Genomic DNA, 18,636 nt, shown 5'->3' on the forward strand with positions numbered 1-18,636 from the left:
CGCGGGCGGCTTCGGTTCAGAGTGCAGGAGGCAACACGCGCAAGGCACAACACGCCACCACAACTAGGCTGAACTCTAGTAACCTCGAGTCGGGATGGGGGGGAGCGCAGCACACTCGGTGCGTCTGTACTCCTCCGGGTGACATCTCCTGGCGTCGCTCTTCTTGGTCCTACCGCGCTGTCATCTTAGTCAGACACGCTGCAAATCAGGATTTCTCAAGACATTCGTCGTGTATTTAGTACGGCAGCGACTCAGTGCCATTCTGACAAGACTCCGTAAAACAGCGACGGCTCCGATGTTGTTCGGAGTTCGGATGCTAATGGGAAGAGCCAGGCGCTAACACGGGCAGGCAGCGGTCCAGCAAGCCATACACTGCAGTTGCGAGTGCCAAAATGTCCCGCTAGTCAAGAGCCTGCTACCTCCTCTCTACTGCAGATCTTTCTGAAATCAAGCGAGTCACCCTTCTAAGCGAACACGGGGGTCTCGTCTTGTAAGCCAAATGACAACAATGACGACGGCCTCTGCACTCAGGGGTTACTTCGCCAATATTGTGCCCTGGTTGATATCAAACCAGTCATGCCAACTTACGTGCTAACACACATCCAAGTGCTGGGCCATTACAAATAGCTAACACTGCCGTTACTGCAGACTGGCTAAGTTTACAGAAACTTGGGCTAGCTTAGCTTACAACATACCTGCTTTTCAAAGCACGACACGTGTCCGGGTTGTATGCAGCAAGTGTCCTGAGTCCTGGAGATGATAGCGAAATATAACTGCTACATTGGCGTTTGTTTGCACCTGATCCAGAGTCTCCGCTATGCGGGCTGAATGGTTGCTTTGTCCGCCCGTTAGGTTAGGTCGCCATCCGCATACTACAGTGCGCACCAGCACTCAACTTCCTGTCCAACGATAAAATGCATCCGTCTGGAAACCATCCATTCCACGATAAAGGGATGTGTTATCAGGAGTTTCATAGGCCAATTAGACGATAAGATAGGGATGTGTGTGCATTTAATTGTGGATTTTAAACTCATGGATTGTGTTTGTGTATTAGTTTACAGATTTGTGACCGGGCAAAGATTCTTTTTTTATTTTATTTTATTCTTTTTTTTATCTCAAACGCATTTTAAAGACTTACACGAATTAGGGCATAAGCGGCTCAGAGCCATGCATTCAGGCGCGGTTCCAAAAGGGGCCGAGATGTTGCCATTTTTATTTCTGGGGGGCACATAAATTGACAAAAGAGATACATTTTTAATGTTATGAATATATAATATACAAAAATGTATATCATGTCGCGGCCATTCGCTGTTCAATACAGATGCCACAACAGGGGCCAGGAGGAAATCTACAGGGGCCCTGGACCGGTTACATACCGCCATTCTGACACACCGCCATTCAGAAATACTGCCATTCCGACACTTTTTCATGCCGCCATACCGAGACCAAGTTGCTTTTAGGGGAGCGAGCATACACCTGCGGCATGTCCGGAGCTGTCCACACATGTGGTGCTGAAATATGGTAAATCATGCTCACTTTTTCCTACCACCATACCAAGACCAAGTTGCTTTTAGGGGAGCGAGCATACATCTCCGGAGCTCTCCACACATGTGGTGCTGAAATCTGCGTAAATCGTGCTCCAAGGGAAGGAGCCCAAGATGGGCGGTGGGGGTGTCGGAATGGCGGGACATTTCATGGAAAAAAAAGATACCGCCATTCTGACAATTGAACGTCAATGTCGGAATGGCGTTATGTCGGAATGGCGGTCACCCCCCCGGTCCTTCACTACCCTGACCCAACCCCACCTCTCCTCTCTCTCTATTCCCCTGCCCACTCTCCTTTTGTGAAGCGAACTTGGGTTACTTGAAAGGCAAGTTGTTATTATTATTATTATGTATTAGTTAGGTCTACAGCACATTTTTTGTTTGTTTGTACAGTCTGTCTCAATTATTCAACGTTTGTTTGTCATCAATTATTGTTATATCTACGTTATCACATATCAAGCGCTCAGCTAGCACTAAATTAGGCGCCAATGCTAACGTCAATGCTAACACTACAGACCATGGACCCTGCTGCAGTGAGCCCTAAAATGGCATTTTGATTGCGATTCAGAGTCTTTAGTAGGATCTGCTGAATAAGATAGATGAGAACGCCAAAGCACAGTCATTAGAGCTGAAACAGCACATCTCACAGCTAAGGGACGAGCTGAGGGGCAGCATTGACAAGGTTAGCAGCCAGACCAAGGCTCTGGAGGCGACGGTGGAGAGCCTTGAATCAGCTTGTAGCAGATACTAAACTGTAGTGTAGGCCTACTAATAATAATAAATGACAAGAAAATAACATTACATTGACGCTTTTTAATCAAAATGACTTACAATAGAGGACATCGTCATAGTCAACATCAGGGAAACTGGTAGTGGGGGACAATCAGTTGTGCTGGGCACAGAAAGAGAGGGGTCAGAGAAATTTACAAGCCTTTATCGTTTTTTGTTTTTTTCTGAGACAGGACAATGAAGTAGAGACAGGAAGCGAGTTGGGAGAGAGAGAGACGGGTAAAGGCCAGCAAAGGACCCAGGGCTGGGAATCGAACCCAGGTTGGACGCTTAGTAGACGAGTGCCCTACCATATCAGCCACAGTGGAGCCCTAAGTAGGGTTCGTTTTGACTTTACGACTTCCGGTATGAGCAGCGCCGAGTGAGGTTGTGGGTTTTTTGGGCTCGTCACCAGATTTGAATATTCGGATGTACTCACTTACAAATCCCTCAATGCTCTTGCTCTCCAGTACCTCTCGGATCTCATCCAGCATCACTCCCAACCAAGGTCCCTGAGGTCCTCTAGCAAGGACCCGCTTGTCATCCCTCATTCCAGGCTACGGACCTTTGGTGACAGAGCCTTCTGTGTTGCTGCCCTCACCCTTTGGAAGAGTCTACCTCTCCATGTTCGTCAAGCCCCCACACTGGCTACGTTAAAAAAGCACCTAACATCACACTTATTCACTGAGGCCTATGGTCCTTAACTACCCTGACCCAACCCCACCTCTCCTCTCTCTCTATTCCCCTGCCCACTCTCCTTTTGTAAAGCAACCTTGGGTTACTTGAAAGGCGCTATATAAAACCAAGTTGTTATTATTATTATTATGTATTAGTTAGGTCTACAGCGCCTTTTTGTTTGTTTGTACAGTCTGTCTCAATTATTCAACGTTTGTTTGTCATCAATTATTGTTATATCCCCGTTATCGGATATCACCTAAGAACAAGCGCTCAGTTAGCACTAAATTAGGCGCCAATGCTAACGCCAATGCTAACACTACAGACCATGGACCCTGCTGCAGTGAGCCCTAAAATGGCATTTTGATTGTGATTCAGGAGGATCTGCTGAATAAGATACTGTAGATGAGAACGCCAAATCAGTCATTAGAGCTGAAACAGCACATCTCACAGCTAAGGGACGAGCTGAGGGGCAGCATTGACAAGGTTAGCAGCCAGACCAAGGCTCTGGAGGCGACGGTGGAGAGCCTTGAATCAGCTTGTAGCAGATACTCTGATGCATCGCTAGACTGGAGCAGGATGTCGAAAGGTTTTGACATTACATTAGCACAGTATTAAGTAGTAGGCCTACACACACACACACACACACACACACACACACATAAACATCATGCCATAGAGTCAGTCCCAGGACCGGGGCAGCTCAAGCATTAGTGTAGTAGACAGTCGTGAAAGAGAAGAGTCTTTACTTGCTTCTTGAAGGTTGAGAGAGAAAATACAAGTGTAATAAATAATTTAATTATTAAGCAATCACTCACATTACACACACAACATATTGGGATGCATTGCCATTGGGATGAGTTTCATAATAGACCAGATCAGTCATGGGTAAGCAGTTAGGGTGTCAGACTTGCAGCCCAAAGGTTGCCAGTTCGACTCCCAATCAGCCAGGTTAGTGCAGGGAGTAGTTAACCAGTGCTCTCCCCCATCCTCCCCCATGACTGAGGTACCCTGAGTATGGTACCGTCCTGCCGCACTGCTCCCTTGAGGCAACATTGGGGGCTGCCCCCTTGTACAGGTGATGCATAAAATGCAGTTTGCAGTGAAGATTTGTGTGCTGTGAAGTGCAGTGTTACAATGACAATGGGAGTTGGAGTTTCCCAGGTGGGCTGTCACTTAGGTACAGATGAAGGAGAGCAGGATGTCGACTTCGTTCTTGACGATGACCTCTTGTGGATGGATGTCGTAACGCAGGTAGTGACAGGAAGTCATTTGCCACACGTCCAGGAAGTACACGCCCACATCATGGAACGCTTCACGCACGACTCGATCGATCAGGAACGTGGCCATTAAGCCTGCCCACGCTGCGCTTGGGCGCTTGAGACATCTCCTATAAAGCCAAGCGTTTTAAAACAGTGGCCCAATAGGTGGATGTCTTTCACAACTTTGTGAAACCGTTTTAACTGAGTCATTATTTGAAAGAACCAGCCATTGGGTTCTACTTGTAAATCGGAAGGTCTGTAATAAGCGACAGAAAAGGACATAAAAGGAAGTCACCAGAGCGTCTTCAGATGTGGATTTTTACCTGCTTATTTGGTCAAGTGACAAGATTAACGTTTCGAGTCACGACTTCTTCAGAGTCAATCACAGTAAAATGTCCTCATCTGAAGATGTTCTGGTGTCCTCTGTTTGCACTACTAGGCTTATATTTTTTCCCATGCAATGAACAAGCGCGCCTTGCGCGCGAGTGGTGCGAGTCGTGGAAGAGAACGCAATTCAGACATCAAACAAGCTTGCTTGAGACACAGGTCGCCAACATGGATGCACAGTTTTAAAACAGTAGCATATGCATATGCATAAGGAGTTATGAGTAGGCTATCGTCTTTGACAACGTTGGCATTTGATAACTAAGTCACTATCTGTCATAAGCCGTCATTTGGTTTTAGATAGGCTAGTGGAAAAAAAGACCGACTGACGCCATCAGCTGCATAAAATAACCAATAAACATTCAAACTTAAGCTCAGCTAAAAGCAGGATGTCAGATCAAAATAATTTGATTGTAAATTGGAGGGGTTATTATTGCCTGTGTTGATAGACTTTCGTCTTTCGCTTTTGCGTGTACAGAAATACTACTAAAAAAAGAATAATAATAACAAGCGTGCAGGCGATGCGAGGAAAAGAATGTTCAGCTGACAAGACGTTAGTTTTACATAGGCATATAACAGGCAGCAGGCTCCACAACAACCACGCCACAGTCCTAACTTGTTGCCTATGTCAACTTCAAGAAATCATTTGGTAAGTGAAAATAGGCTACTGTTTTTTTTGTTTTTGCTGTACTACCGTTAAAATAGTATCCAAATGAAGAAACATATTCGTGTAGCTCGTGGGACTGTCTACCGACTTCAACGGATATTTTGACTCATTTGGCCACTTTGTCATTAGCCTATGCCCATAGCCTACTTTAAGATGGTAGATTAATAATCATATTGACTTTATTGTATTAGGTCAGTGTTTCTCAACTTTTTTTTATGCGAGGCACCCCTTGAATTCATTAAAAAAATGAAGGCACCCCAAACTAACAAGCCGTAACAGGGCATCGCATCCGATAGTAGACTAACACATTTGGAGACATCACACAATAGGCTAGCCTATGTTTGAAGTTGCAGCTTTCTGCGACCTAATATTGTGCGTAAATGGCAGATGAAAGATTCCAGACTAAGTAGGCTATTCATTTTTAAATTCAGACAAATATGTATTATAGCCTGACATCATTTATTTATCAGCCACGTTTCCGTGGCACCCCAGGGTGCAGCACCCTGGTTGAGAAACACTGGATTAGGCTATGGGTTTAAATTGGAGGGACCTTTAGATATGAATGTGTTTAAAGTTTCATGTTAATTTTGATATACCCATTCCACAGAAAACGAGTCACAGAGAGCAGGGCAAACATGTCCAAGAGATTAAAACAAAACACCATGGATGCATATAAATATATGTATTATACATAAACATGTAGGCCTATAAAAATGTACTTTTTTAACAAATATATTTTTAAAAATTAAAAAATTTCGCATTTTGGACCTCGGTTAACCCAACTTGCTGGCTACGGCCATGCATAGAAGTCTGCGTATAGCTTACCATAGAAGAATGCTTACCATGACTTACCATAGAAGCATGCATATAGCTTACCATAGAATCATGCTTACCATAGAATCATGCTTACCATGGCTTACCATAGAATCATGCTTACCATAGAAGCCTGCGTATAGCTTAGGCCACACCAATTTAATTTGTTGGTTCTCGGATTCGCCTCTTGTATTTTGTATCAAAATGGAAAAAATAAAAAAATCAGTTTCAATACCCCAAAAAATGAAATCGTTAACAAAAACGAAGACTGCATGTTTTCATGAACGGGGAGGTGTCTCTTTAGTAGTTGGAGGTCATGTGACGTAGAGAACCAATAAAACCACTCCTTTCAACATGCCGATTACGACTAGCGAATCAGGAAACGTGTTACATTCAAACATTTACAGACAAACATGCAATGGCAAGTTGAAGCCCCTGTGGGTTAGCAGTAGCAGCGGTGAAATACAGTATTGCTCTTAGTGGAATTAGTGGAGTGGGATAGCAGTTTTAAAAAAGAAAAACAACAACTATTCAACTGTTGAATCATCTCAGTTTATTCAAACCAGATTAATATAATAATTGCCCTGTGAGCTAATTTTGTGCCTGGTCTATTTGGTTGCCTTAATTCCCTTCTACACTGTCCTTCTCCATGTCCAGGTGTTTGCCTGTCTTGCACCTTCCTTTGGAGGTCCATGTGAGGCTGATATACAGGTGGTATAACCACACGACTATTTTTTTTTTTCTTTTTTTTTTCGCCCTCTCGCTTCAACTTTTTCCTGAAAAAATCCGAGAACCAACAAATTAAATTGGTGTGGCCTTACCATAGAAGCATGCATATAGCTTACCATAGATGCCTGCATATAGCTTACCATAGAAGAATGCATATAGCTTACCATAGAATCATGGTTACCATAGAAACATGCGTATAGCTTACCATAGAAACATGCGTATAGCTTACCATAGAATCATGCTTACCATAGAAGTCTGCGTATAGCTTACCATAGAAGAATGCTTACCATGACTTACCATAGAAGCTGTGTTGGCAGACTTGATGATGACCTTCGTCTGTGGCGCTCGTCTCAGCAGTGATGTAACTGCGCGCCGCACTAGTGACACGCGGTGAACAAAGTAGGACAGCGGGAAGCTGGTGTAGTGGGCCCACATGGTGAACACAAGCACAGTCTGTGGCCCTCCATCCAGTTGGTCAATGAGGTTTTCAATATACTGAAGTGATGACATTTTAGTTCTAGGGGTGCGGTAGGGAAGACCATGCGTACGCCAGTGAAGGTCAATGTTGTTCTGCACGTCCACCGCCATATGTGGGCCCGCATTCCACAAAGAGTGGAGGTCCAGAGCCTTTAGAGCTGCGAAAGGAGAAGCAACAAATCAAGATCACCTGACAGGTACTGAAAACAAGATCACCTGCCAGGTACTAACGATTACATGACACTACATTACATTACATCATACCTGTCAACTTTGAGTTACAGAAGATCGGGATACTGATTTTAACCACAAAAAAAACGGTGAAGGGAAACCAAAAAGGTTGGCGTCTGCATCTTCACTTAAAACCGTGTGTTGGTTGTTGCGACTGCTCACCAAAATAGCGAAACTAAGAATGTGAAAAAAGATGAGGAGACATTGTCCTTTGACTTCTTCTGTTACTTTTCGCCACAATAAACCACAACACAACAAACAGACCATCTTAACGGCTGCCCCCGTGTATGTATGGTGCTTAAGTAATAAGCCATGAGAGAACGAGGGTTCGCCTACCACCAATGACTAACTGACAGCTGTAATATATTGTGCCTTGTAATTGAGTGACTGCACGCTGACAAAGACCTTGTGTCGAAACGCGTCGGGCAGTCTATTTGCCTTTGTACTATTAAAAAATAAGAAAACGGAGTGCCACAGTTTCCTGCTCTTCATTTTTTTGAGAGAACGAGGGTTAGTGTTTGATTTATAATGGGTAAGGGGAGTTGGGGCACGGCGCTAAGCGGAGTGCTTGAAATCTCCCTTCAGCCTCTATGAATTGAACACAAACCCACAGAGTGCATCTTAATATGGGACCTTGCCTCCTCCACTTGCCTCCTCCACTCGCTTCTCGTCATGATGACATCACTGACAACAGCATTATATTTCAATATCTTGCAAAAGCTCAATTGTAGAGTCTTTTTCTCGTGTGCAATTGTTATGGTGAATGAAAAACAGTCCCTCAAAATTTGTTGTGGCTAGGCTGACAGCTGGGAAACTTTATCGTTTTCTCCACGGAGGAGGGGCCAGGAGGCGGGGCGAGGAGACAAGCGCAAGTGGAGGAGGCAAGGACGCATATTAAAGGGATTATCCGGAGTTGGAACAAGTTTGCCTCATTTTTGCATGTTTGGGATGAAATACAGTCACTCTAGAGCAAAATCAAGGCAAAAGGATGCGTTTTGAGAAAGTTTGATAATATCACGTTAGCCTCGTTAGCCATATCAGCTATGCAATATGAAATATGCGGGCATCGTTTTTCGGCGGTTACACACATTTCAAAAACACCACATTTTAACGTCTTGCACAGCTCAAAACAACGTCACACTTACCTCATAATATGTTGAGGGTATCCACACATAAACCGAAGTGTCCAAAGCCCTTCATGTATTCTTGAAATGTCTGCAGAATGTGTTTTGTGAAGCTACTACCTTGACAATATCTACAATTACGGCCATGCAACTATTTGACACAAAAGTCCACAAAGGAGATTGCCGAGTGCGTCGCACCATCAGCTGTGGTTACTCGCTATGGAAATAATCATAGCTGATGGTGCGACGCACTCGGCAATCTACTTGGTGGGCTTTAGTGTCAAATAGTTGTCTTGACCGTAATTTAGATATTCTCAAGGTAGTAGCTTCACAAAATACATTCTGCAGACCTTTCAAGAATACATGAAGGACTTTGGACACTTCGGTTTATGTGTGGATACCCTCAACATATTACGAGGTAAGTGTGACGTTGTTTTGAGCTGTGCAAGACTTTAAAATGTTGTGTTTTTGAAATGTGTGTAACCGCCGAAAAACGATGCCCACATCTTTCATATTGCATAGCTGATATGGCTAACGAGGCTAACGTGATATTATCAAACTTTCTCAAAACGCATCCTTTTGCCTTGATTTTGCTCTAGAGTGACTGTATTTCATCCCAAACATGCAAAAATGAGGCAAACTTGTTCCAACTCCGGATATATCCCTTTAATATGCACTCACAGACTTATTAGCCTGGTTCTCACTGACAGTGCGTGTGTGTAGCTCTGGAGCCCCCTGGTGGAGAGCTACACACACTACCGTCTGGTAGCGCTGCCATCAACATGCTCCTCTCGAGTCGAAAATTAACTGAGCATTTATTGCTTAAATATCAATGACAGCTCGCATTGACGAATCACAGGATAGATTATATACTATATTGACTCTTTAGAGTTGAACAGAAACCGATTTTGGAGGAATTTGTTGGTGGTGAGTAGCAATAAACGCACCACTTATTTTCTGACTCGAGAACAGCATGCTATAGAGCTCGAAAGTGACGTCACTTCCGCCGATTTCATGGGACCGCAAATCGTAGCATGTAACCCAATGGCGGTATTAAAATGATATTTCGATCCCCTTCGAGTTGTGCCACGAGCTCCATATATGTTGTTTCTGATATTTTTGCTTAATGTTTCGTACGAACCCCCAAACTTTTTAGAAAGCTGTGTTTCTTCACAGTTTTCATGCAAACGGCCTCGGAACAAAACATTGATGCTTCTGTATGAATAATCTTTATCTAGCCTCTTAAACAGCATATTTGGAGCCCAGCGCATATAATGACTGTGATCGGAAGATATTTACACGCTACCATGTTGTTAGATGGTCAGCTTAGGTCCCGTGAAATGCGGAACTAAGGGGCGGGACTTTCGAGCTCTATAACTGCAATGCTACCAGACGGACGTTTGTGTACACAAACGCACCGTATGTGACGACCAGGCTACAGACTTATTGCTTATGTAGCAGGATGGTGATGTAATGTAATGTATGATGTAATGTAATGTAATGTAATGTATCATCATGAACTCTGTCCTGTGTGTTTCGAACTTGTGCTAATTTAAGGTTTAGATATTTCCTGGAGGTAAAATTGCCCTGCCTCTAGGTGGCGTAGTCGCTACAAACTCCTCCCCCTGCTACACTTATCTAACTTAATCACTGACTAAATGTCTTTTCAAAGTGCTGTATTAACAATTCAATTGTTCAGTTGAGAAAGTGGCTGGTTACCGCAGCAACACCACTGGGCGTGCGCTGCCAGACACAAATTTTGCTACAAAAGCTCAGGGAGGATGTATACGTACAGCAGTGGTTCTTAACCTTTTTTTCTTAACGCACCCCCTTACCTGTGCCCAAGACAAGCCATGCATCCCCAACATAAACTTCCACATGCGTATATGGACTAAAAAAATATTTAAGTGATTAATTACAATGATTCTTGCTATAGACATTAATCAATACCTTAATGACTTAAAATGGGGACGAAAACATCTTTTAATTTGGTCTTAATTTGACCTAATTACAATGTTTGAAAGCACAATTTTGGTCAACACCTCAACACAAACAAAATTCTATGCACCCCCTGAAATCTCTGGCGCACCCCCAGGGGGTGCCCGCACCCCAGGTTAAGAACCACTGACGTACAGGAATGAAACGTCTTTGCAATGTCACACCGACACCCCCATAGTGTAAAGATGTGCTCTTGCTGTAGTCTCTCTACCCCAGCTGCACCAGATTCTCGTTACCAACTTAGACTCAAGGGTTTAACTTAACCACATGTAGAATATTCGTTTGGAATGGTGTTTGGTAATGGCCGATTTACCACTTGGAATCAGTGTTGCCAGATTGGGAGGTAACCCACCCAATTGGGCTACTTTCGATGGCCGTCTGCCGGCCATTTGATGTTTTTTTCTGCAGTTTTGAGCCCATAGACATCAATGCAATTTGTTGAAATTGGGCAGAATTTAGCAGGTTTTTGAGAACCTTTTAGGCGGAATTTGATCAGAAACATCTGGCAACACTGCTTGGAATGCCCAATCAGCCAATCACAACCCAGAACCAGATGGCACAGTCAGAGCCATCTAATAACAGAGTTGCGCAAACCGGGGACCAGGAAGTCGGTTGGTGATGTGATTCGCGTAGATTAAAATGTTTCTTAACAGTAAACTTCTGTTCGTTGGAAACTAACACAGAACCATCACATACCAAACAAAGATTTAAGTACAAACAAATTACATTACCTTTACCACATTTTCTGTGTTCTACGGCCACCTCCTAGAACTAAGTAACTTCTAATAGAACTAAAGTCAATGGGGATTTCCATGTTAACGCTCCGTGAGGCTCCATGAGAGCCGCCATTGCTGTGGAAAGATTGGTCCATAGAGGTCTATGGGAGTGACGTAACTCTGTTATTAGATGGCTCTGGGCACAGCGATAGAGTTCTTACTGGGTGTGTCCTTGACGAGGTAGAAATACCATTGTCGGGTGGTGGAGTCTCCAACCATGTGAATATGCTTGTTCCTCAGACACGCGGCCTTGTCCTTCCCTCGGAAATGACGCGTGGCGCACACAAATGATGTCCAGACATCCTTGAAGTAGAACCCTGCAGGTACTGGGGTGGGCATGCGAGGCCGGCATATACTCCTCCCCACTCCTGTAACAGAGACAGGTAGTGCTGCGGTTAACCAAAACAATCGTTCTGTTTGTGATACAACATATAGCCAAAGGCATTCCAGAGAGATCTGGATATGGAGGCATCATGAGTTTTTGAAAATGGCCGACAGCAACAGCAGTTTTCTTATGAGTAATGGATATAATATGATATTTAAACATATTTACAATTCATAGTACTTTGTAAATGTCTAATGGATAATTGAAAAGTTGACATGAATATTCAAGATGGCTGCCATTTTCAAGATGGCCGCCATTTTCAAGATTGCAGCCGTCTCTTGTATGATTGTCTAATATACTGGAGTCGGTTACGGGAGAAAAAGGCCATTACCGTTGCGGAGCTGATAAAAGCATGACATTTTGAATGATGCTCGTTCAGGATGGAACATTGCTGCACAGACCACGGAACATTGCTGCATAGTATGCATGCGCAATGCAAAATTATGGGAACTGGTCGATAGAGGTGGGTATTGGCAAGGGGTTCGCGATGCGATGTGAATCACGATTCATATGCTACGATGCGATTATATCACGATGCATCGCGATACCGGCATCATTGCTATGCATTGCAATATACTTTAAAAAGTTACTTAGGCTGCTTATTATTCACTTCAGTAATGTAAATTTATTTAGCCTACTTCAATAAATATGTAAAGATACAGCTTACTTGTCAATTAATGTTAATTTAAAAAGTCATCTGGGAGGTAGCTTCCATTTATAAACTGAAGTAAAGTACAAAAAGGTTTTAGTGAGCATTGGATGCAACTGGATAAACAGGCAGTCTAACCCTGCTCATCCATTGTTCAATTTGACGCAAGCCGTACCAAAGCATTCAATTCATTTTCAATGAAATACGGCAGATCATCATTACCAGACCATGTTGGGATTCCGGCACGGCGGCGGTCCGGTGGCACGTCAAAGAGTTGCGCTCTCCCCAAAGTTATGCCAGGGGGTGTTCACTCTCTGATCTAACTACTAGCCACAAATGGCTAACCCTACTCCGAACAAGTGCAAAATGAATGGATGTCAATGGAGTTTTCTACTATTATATATATATATATTTTTATTATTATAATTTTTTGCCCTGAAATATTAATATTCCGCTCAAAGCTAGAAATAATAAGACCTTGTTTGAGTAGCGTTTCGACTATTTTGCGCCACTAGATTATTATATACTGGGTCACAAAACTCAACTCAATTTATGAGTGGTCAAACCCATAAACATTAGCGGAATGCCAGCGAGTACAGGTCGAAATCTTCTTCATTGCTGTAAAACTAGACACCTGAAAGATTTGACAATAGGCCTACAGCCTATCATGAAACATCAACAATAGTGCTTACCGGGAATATTTTATTGATGAGATTTGTGACTGGAAATTACATTAGCAATGTATTTAGCATTTGGGCGCCCTTTTGCATTCCATACATTTTCCTACTTGAAAGACTTACCGGCGCTCGCGGACTAGTGGACACTCCATAGGAACTGCAGTATGCATGCAAAGCTAACTGGCTACAATGGGAACCAATCAGTGTGAATGTTCTCCCTGCTAGAGATTCTCTGGTAATGCAAATAGCCACAGCTGTCGTACTGCGTTACCCAATGACTGGTGATCACATGAAGATGTCCTTGATACCTGTGGTCATCACGAAGGTGTATAAGTAGATTTTTGACAGCTATCAAACTTTTGGATGTACAAAATATAGACTACAAACATCTTCAAATTATTATGTTCGATTTCGACCATGAGCACAACAACACAAGGTCAAGCTGTGTGTGAAAAAAACACATGTGCCGAGGTCGGTAAGAACATATTGAGTAGTAATTTAGGGGCAGTTGGTTTGCTATATCGATAAAACGGCTAGAAATGTAGATTTATATACTTCCTGTATATAACTCCCGGGCCACGCAAGCTGTAGTAGCAGTGCGACGACACTGGGGTATCCAATACGTCGAGCTGCGATAACAAGACGCATTAATGGATGCGCCCCCTAACCCTGAAAATGCCAATAGTGTACACAATTATCATATCTGAATTTACCCACATGGCAGTTTTCCCTTTCTAACATCTCCATGTGATCTTATTTTCAACAACTGTGGTCATAAATAAACCATATTGGCCATTAGGAACTAACCGGAGCTACCGCGTCTCACGTTATAACATCAGGATAGCCTACTAGCCTACAGACGAACTTGGCAACTTGTATACAAATTCAGAGCACTAAACAATCGTTTGGAGACAGGTCTTCAAAAACGTTATATTTATCAAAATGTTTAATTCCTTGTGAATTTAATGGGAAATGTTTTAGTGGAGCCCAAACACAGCATATGACCACAGATACTCTAGACAGAGATAAGTCATTCTAGTTCATTTCTGGTATCCACTTTCTGTCGGGTGAACGCCCCTTTAGGAGACCTTCGGTTAGGAGACCTTCGGAGTCTTGAGGTTGAGAATAAATGGAGTCCCCTTAGCGCTGTAGATGGCGGTAGCGCACTTCTCGTGCAAACACCTCAAAAATAGAAGAAGGAGGGGACAACGCCCCCTTAGGAGACCCAACTTGAGCACACACTTTTGCATTGGGTGGGCGGGTTTCGAAGCCTCTTTATTACTCCACCCTCTTTGCTATGACCAAAACAATGGCCGTGTGACTAGGAGAAATACTGCATTTGCACACCCCTACTGGTCGATTAGGAAATTGGGCTTGAAAGTGGCTTCACATCCTCCAATCTCATAGGACCTAACTCCGTTTTTAGCGGAACATTTTAGCATGTAATCCAATGGCGTATTAAAATGATATTTCGATCCACTTTGAATTGTGCTACGGGCTTCACATAAAAATATGTTGTTTCTGATTTTTTTACCAAACACGAAACGATTTAGAAGGGTGTGTTGTTTTCACATTTTTCATGCAGACGGCCTCTACCAAATGGCAAGGGCATGGGGGGGGGGGGGGGCTCTAATGAAGACGGACGCTATAGTGCAGGAGGAGAGAAGTTCCGCACACTCTCAAGTTAAATAAACAGTTTTTAATGTGACAACGTTTCGGCCTGTCGGCCTTCTTCAGGTCAGGTGTGCTAATGAAGACGGACGCTATACTGTCAAAACATTTCAGGTAAAAGATACATGTCTGAAGTGACAGAAAAAAACGCAGTCTTACTATAGCAGACATAATGAACGTCATACATGAAATGAACACATATGTTCGCTTGCACCTGAAGACCTTGTAAAGCACAATTTGGAATAAAAATAAAATATAAATACATTGTGTAGCATACCAACAGCTGCATTTGTAGAAATTACTTTAATCTGACGTCGGTCTCCACAGGAACTGAGTTCTGAGGAAACACAAAGCATAGATGCTAACACACATGTACCTAATGCTAACAAATGTGGTCCTAATGCTAACACACATGTCCCTATTGCACTTACGAAAATCGAAATTTTACTATGAGAACCTAACCATGGTTAATAGTTAGGCTATTCATAGTTGTCACATTTTTTTGTGCACTGTGCGTGACTATGGTTTAACCATTATTTGGCTATGGTTCAACCAGGTCTAACTATAGATTTACTATGGTTTAACTATGCCATCATAAAAAATAACCATGGTTTTACTATGACAACTAACCATGGTTAATAGTTATTCATTATATTACAGTGAGCTGACGCTTTTTTATCCAAAGCATAGGGGTCGTGTCCAAAAGAGGATCCCCGCAGAAAGAGAGAGTGTGAGAGACACTAACTGGTTTAGAGAGTGTGAGAGACACTAACTGGTTTAGAGAGTGTGAGAGACACTAACCGGTTTAGAGAGTGTGAGAGACACTAACTGGTTTAGAGAGTGTGAGAGACACTAACCGGTTTAGAGAGTGTGAGAGACACTAACTGGTTTAGAGAGTGTGAGAGACACTAACTGGTTTAGAGAGTGTGAGAGACACTAACTGGTTTAGAGAGTGTGAGAGACACTAACTGGTTTAGAGAGTGTGAGAGACACTAACTGGTTTAGGTTACCCTCGCATGAGGCTCGTCTCCAACAGTGTGAAATGGTCCGAGTCTTCATATTGACTGTGGAACACCAGACTCTCACAGGGCAGGGTGCTCGGCCGGAGACACTGCCACATCAGACCTAATAATATATATTTATTTTTAATAAAATAATATAATAATAATAATAGTAATACATTATCACAATACATTTTGAGCACCTTTTGAGATACTCAAGTACACTTGAAGCAGCAATCAAAAGCAAACAAAGGAGCCAAAGGAAAGCAATACGTACATGCTAGAGTGCAAAGCAGCAGGTAAAAGTTAGTAGTGGATGTTAAAAGGAAGATTATACAGAACCACAACAAGGCAAGATAAAACTAAAGAGAGTAAAATAAAACAATATAAATAAAGAATAAATAGCAAAACAGAATACATAATAGAATCTCAGTTTTCATTGTGATGGGAAAGCAAGGCTGAAATGGTGTGTTTTGAGTGTTTTTTTTTTTTTTTTTTTACATTTCTCAAAATAGGGGCCCATGATAGCCTGATTATCATCGACTTTCAAATCTCTTCGAGACTTGGTCTGACCAAGAGCATAAGAATTAACATTTCCCAAACGGCATGGTTGATCCGCCTCCCTTGGTTTGCTTATGGTTGTTTGCTTCCCGACGAAGTGAAAGGAGTTCCCGTACTTTCGGGAACTCAGAAAGTACTTGCAATGCTCTTGACCTGACTAGTTGCAACGGCGAAGGTGTTGCGTCACTAGGTGGGCGTGGCCTGGCTAGGTGCGGGGCACAACAGTGAGTCAGTTCTGTGCCGCGAATTGTGAGGGGCCCCTTTAAGCCAAAAGTGCCCGGGCCCTATCGCCCCCCCCCCAAGCCCTGGGTGCATGTCAGAGGTGTGTTGTCATTGTCCTTGACCTGTGCGGCCGTCCCGATACTCGCAGCAGCAGTTGCTCTGGTCCATGTCACCTGTGCCAGGCAGTACCGCCCCAGGCCACTTGATGGTGCACAGCGCCGTCTCCTCCGCTCGACTGCCGTTAGCGAAAGTCTCGCTGACAAAGAAGCCCTTGTACAAGACCTGACAGGTGTCTGTGCTCCAGTGCTGCTTTAAGGCCAGTATGACTTCGCTGGAGTGGACCAGGAGGACGGCCACTGAGGCCTGACCTGCCCAGGGCAGGAGGAAGTGGGCTGAGTACGTCCCGTTGTGGTGGTCTACAACCTCTCCGAACACACTGGCCTGCACACCATCCACAGGGAAAAGGGAGAAAACAGAGTGTGTGTTACAATCACAACTGGCCTACAAGCAGGGCTCTAAATTCACTTTTTTTCTTCACCAGCCAAAATGACTCGTTGGTGTTCATCTTACATTCAATGGGTCAAAGTGGCGAGTAAGTTTTCTTTTTCTACCTGCCAGACTGAGTTTTCATTTGGCCGACTGGGGCGGGTGTTAATTTAGAGCCCTGCATAAAACACTGAGAGAAAAAGACGTTACTGTATATTTAATTACTGCTGCGCTGATGGGGCCTATGACCTTTTTGAGGTTAGACGACTGTAGTTTGACAGATATACAGTGCAGCATAGGAAACATGTAGGCTGTAGGTTCAGGTAAATAGCATAGGCCACATGTATTTCTTGGTTTCCACAAGTGATTTGTAAGGATGGTTCTCCCTTTCACATGTCTACAACAAAATCAACTAGAAGCACTCAGAGAGCGCAGACCTCCACCAAGGAAGCTGCTTGATAGAACATTTGGCTATGTTACACCGCCTTTCTGCCTTCTTTTTGTGGAGTCCCCACTGTTCAATTTGTGATCACTAGGGGCGTCTAGATATATAGGCCAGCAATGGTGAAGAATCTTTAAAAAGGTCCTGGTTCCGGTTCGTGCACCGGATCACCACCAGAATTGAATCACGTGTTCCTTGGGTCATCACAATTGTGCAAAGAAGAGTTGGCAAATATTCATCCACAGCGGCGCGCAAGACTGCTCTGGTAAACACGTGACTTAAATAGTTGCTGCTGGGGGTGGTACAAGTTATAAGGTTCAGAGGGCAATTACTTTTCCACACGGGCTCATGCAGGTTTTATGGCCTTATTCTGAAATAATCACTGAAAAGCTGCATTTTATGTTTGCTCGGGTCATCCTTGTTTAATGTTTACATTTGTTTTGTGATCTGAAATGTTAAGTGTGGCAAATGTGGAAAAAAGTAAACAATCTGTAGGGGGGCAAAAACATACGCACGACACTTTATTACTCTCACTTTCAACCTTTTGAACAAGTAAGTACATGTCATGTGTATACGAAACTCAGTTCAAGAATACCCTTGATGCATTTTCTTCTTACTGTATATTTCAAGAAGAGATGCACATACATACAGTACAACAGCAAAGATAAATGTTAGTTCCCCTGTTAGGTACCTTCAATGTGCTTGAATGCACCTTTGCCTGGAAAAAGTCTCCTCCATAGAATTTTGGCCGACCAGTGAAGTCCTTGGCAAAGATGGTGACCAGGAGCTCCTCCCCCACAGAGTAGTTCTGCTTGAGGTTCTGAATAGTGAAAGTCGACTTGGCTGCACTCGTGCTTTGGTTGACAAAGGTCACCTGCTGCTCTGGTCCGGGCCACTGGGTGATCATCTCCAAGACCTGAAAGGGGAAAACCGTGTTATTATTTGCATTATAACATCATGTGATCTTCATGAACTTAAAGGGGAAAACCGTGTTATTATTCACATTATAACATCATGTGATCTTAATGGCCTTAAAGGGGAAAACCGTGTTATTATTCACATTATGACATCATGTTCTACTCACCGCTGTATGT

General features: G+C 43.3%; 2 protein-coding genes across 3 annotated transcripts in view; both read right to left on the reverse strand.

Annotated features, from left to right (window-relative positions):
- agpat3 (1-acylglycerol-3-phosphate O-acyltransferase 3) overlaps positions 1 to 902 on the reverse strand; it is a 42,951-nt gene extending 42,049 nt beyond the window's left edge. For both annotated transcript variants that reach the window (XM_063212458.1, XM_063212456.1), the window contains exon 1: positions 696 to 902. The gene's annotated coding sequence lies outside the window, so the exon portion shown is untranslated. The remainder of the gene's footprint in view (positions 1 to 695) is intronic.
- Positions 903 to 3,919: 3,017 nt separating this feature from the next.
- LOC134459637 (NXPE family member 3-like) lies at positions 3,920 to 18,449 on the reverse strand. Its single transcript, XM_063211983.1, has 5 exons — positions 18,234 to 18,449; positions 16,737 to 17,055; positions 11,610 to 11,816; positions 7,136 to 7,477; positions 3,920 to 4,351 (listed from the first exon to the last, which is right to left on the reverse strand). The coding sequence occupies exons 1-5, from the start codon at positions 18,447 to 18,449 to the stop codon at positions 4,164 to 4,166; spliced, it is 1,272 nt and encodes a 423-aa protein (XP_063068053.1). The 3' UTR covers positions 3,920 to 4,163.
- Between the last annotated feature and the right edge of the window lie 187 nt (positions 18,450 to 18,636).

The sequence above is a fragment of the Engraulis encrasicolus genome, chromosome 12 (genome assembly GCF_034702125.1).
Source record: "Engraulis encrasicolus isolate BLACKSEA-1 chromosome 12, IST_EnEncr_1.0, whole genome shotgun sequence".
Lineage (NCBI taxonomy): Eukaryota > Metazoa > Chordata > Actinopteri > Clupeiformes > Engraulidae > Engraulis > Engraulis encrasicolus.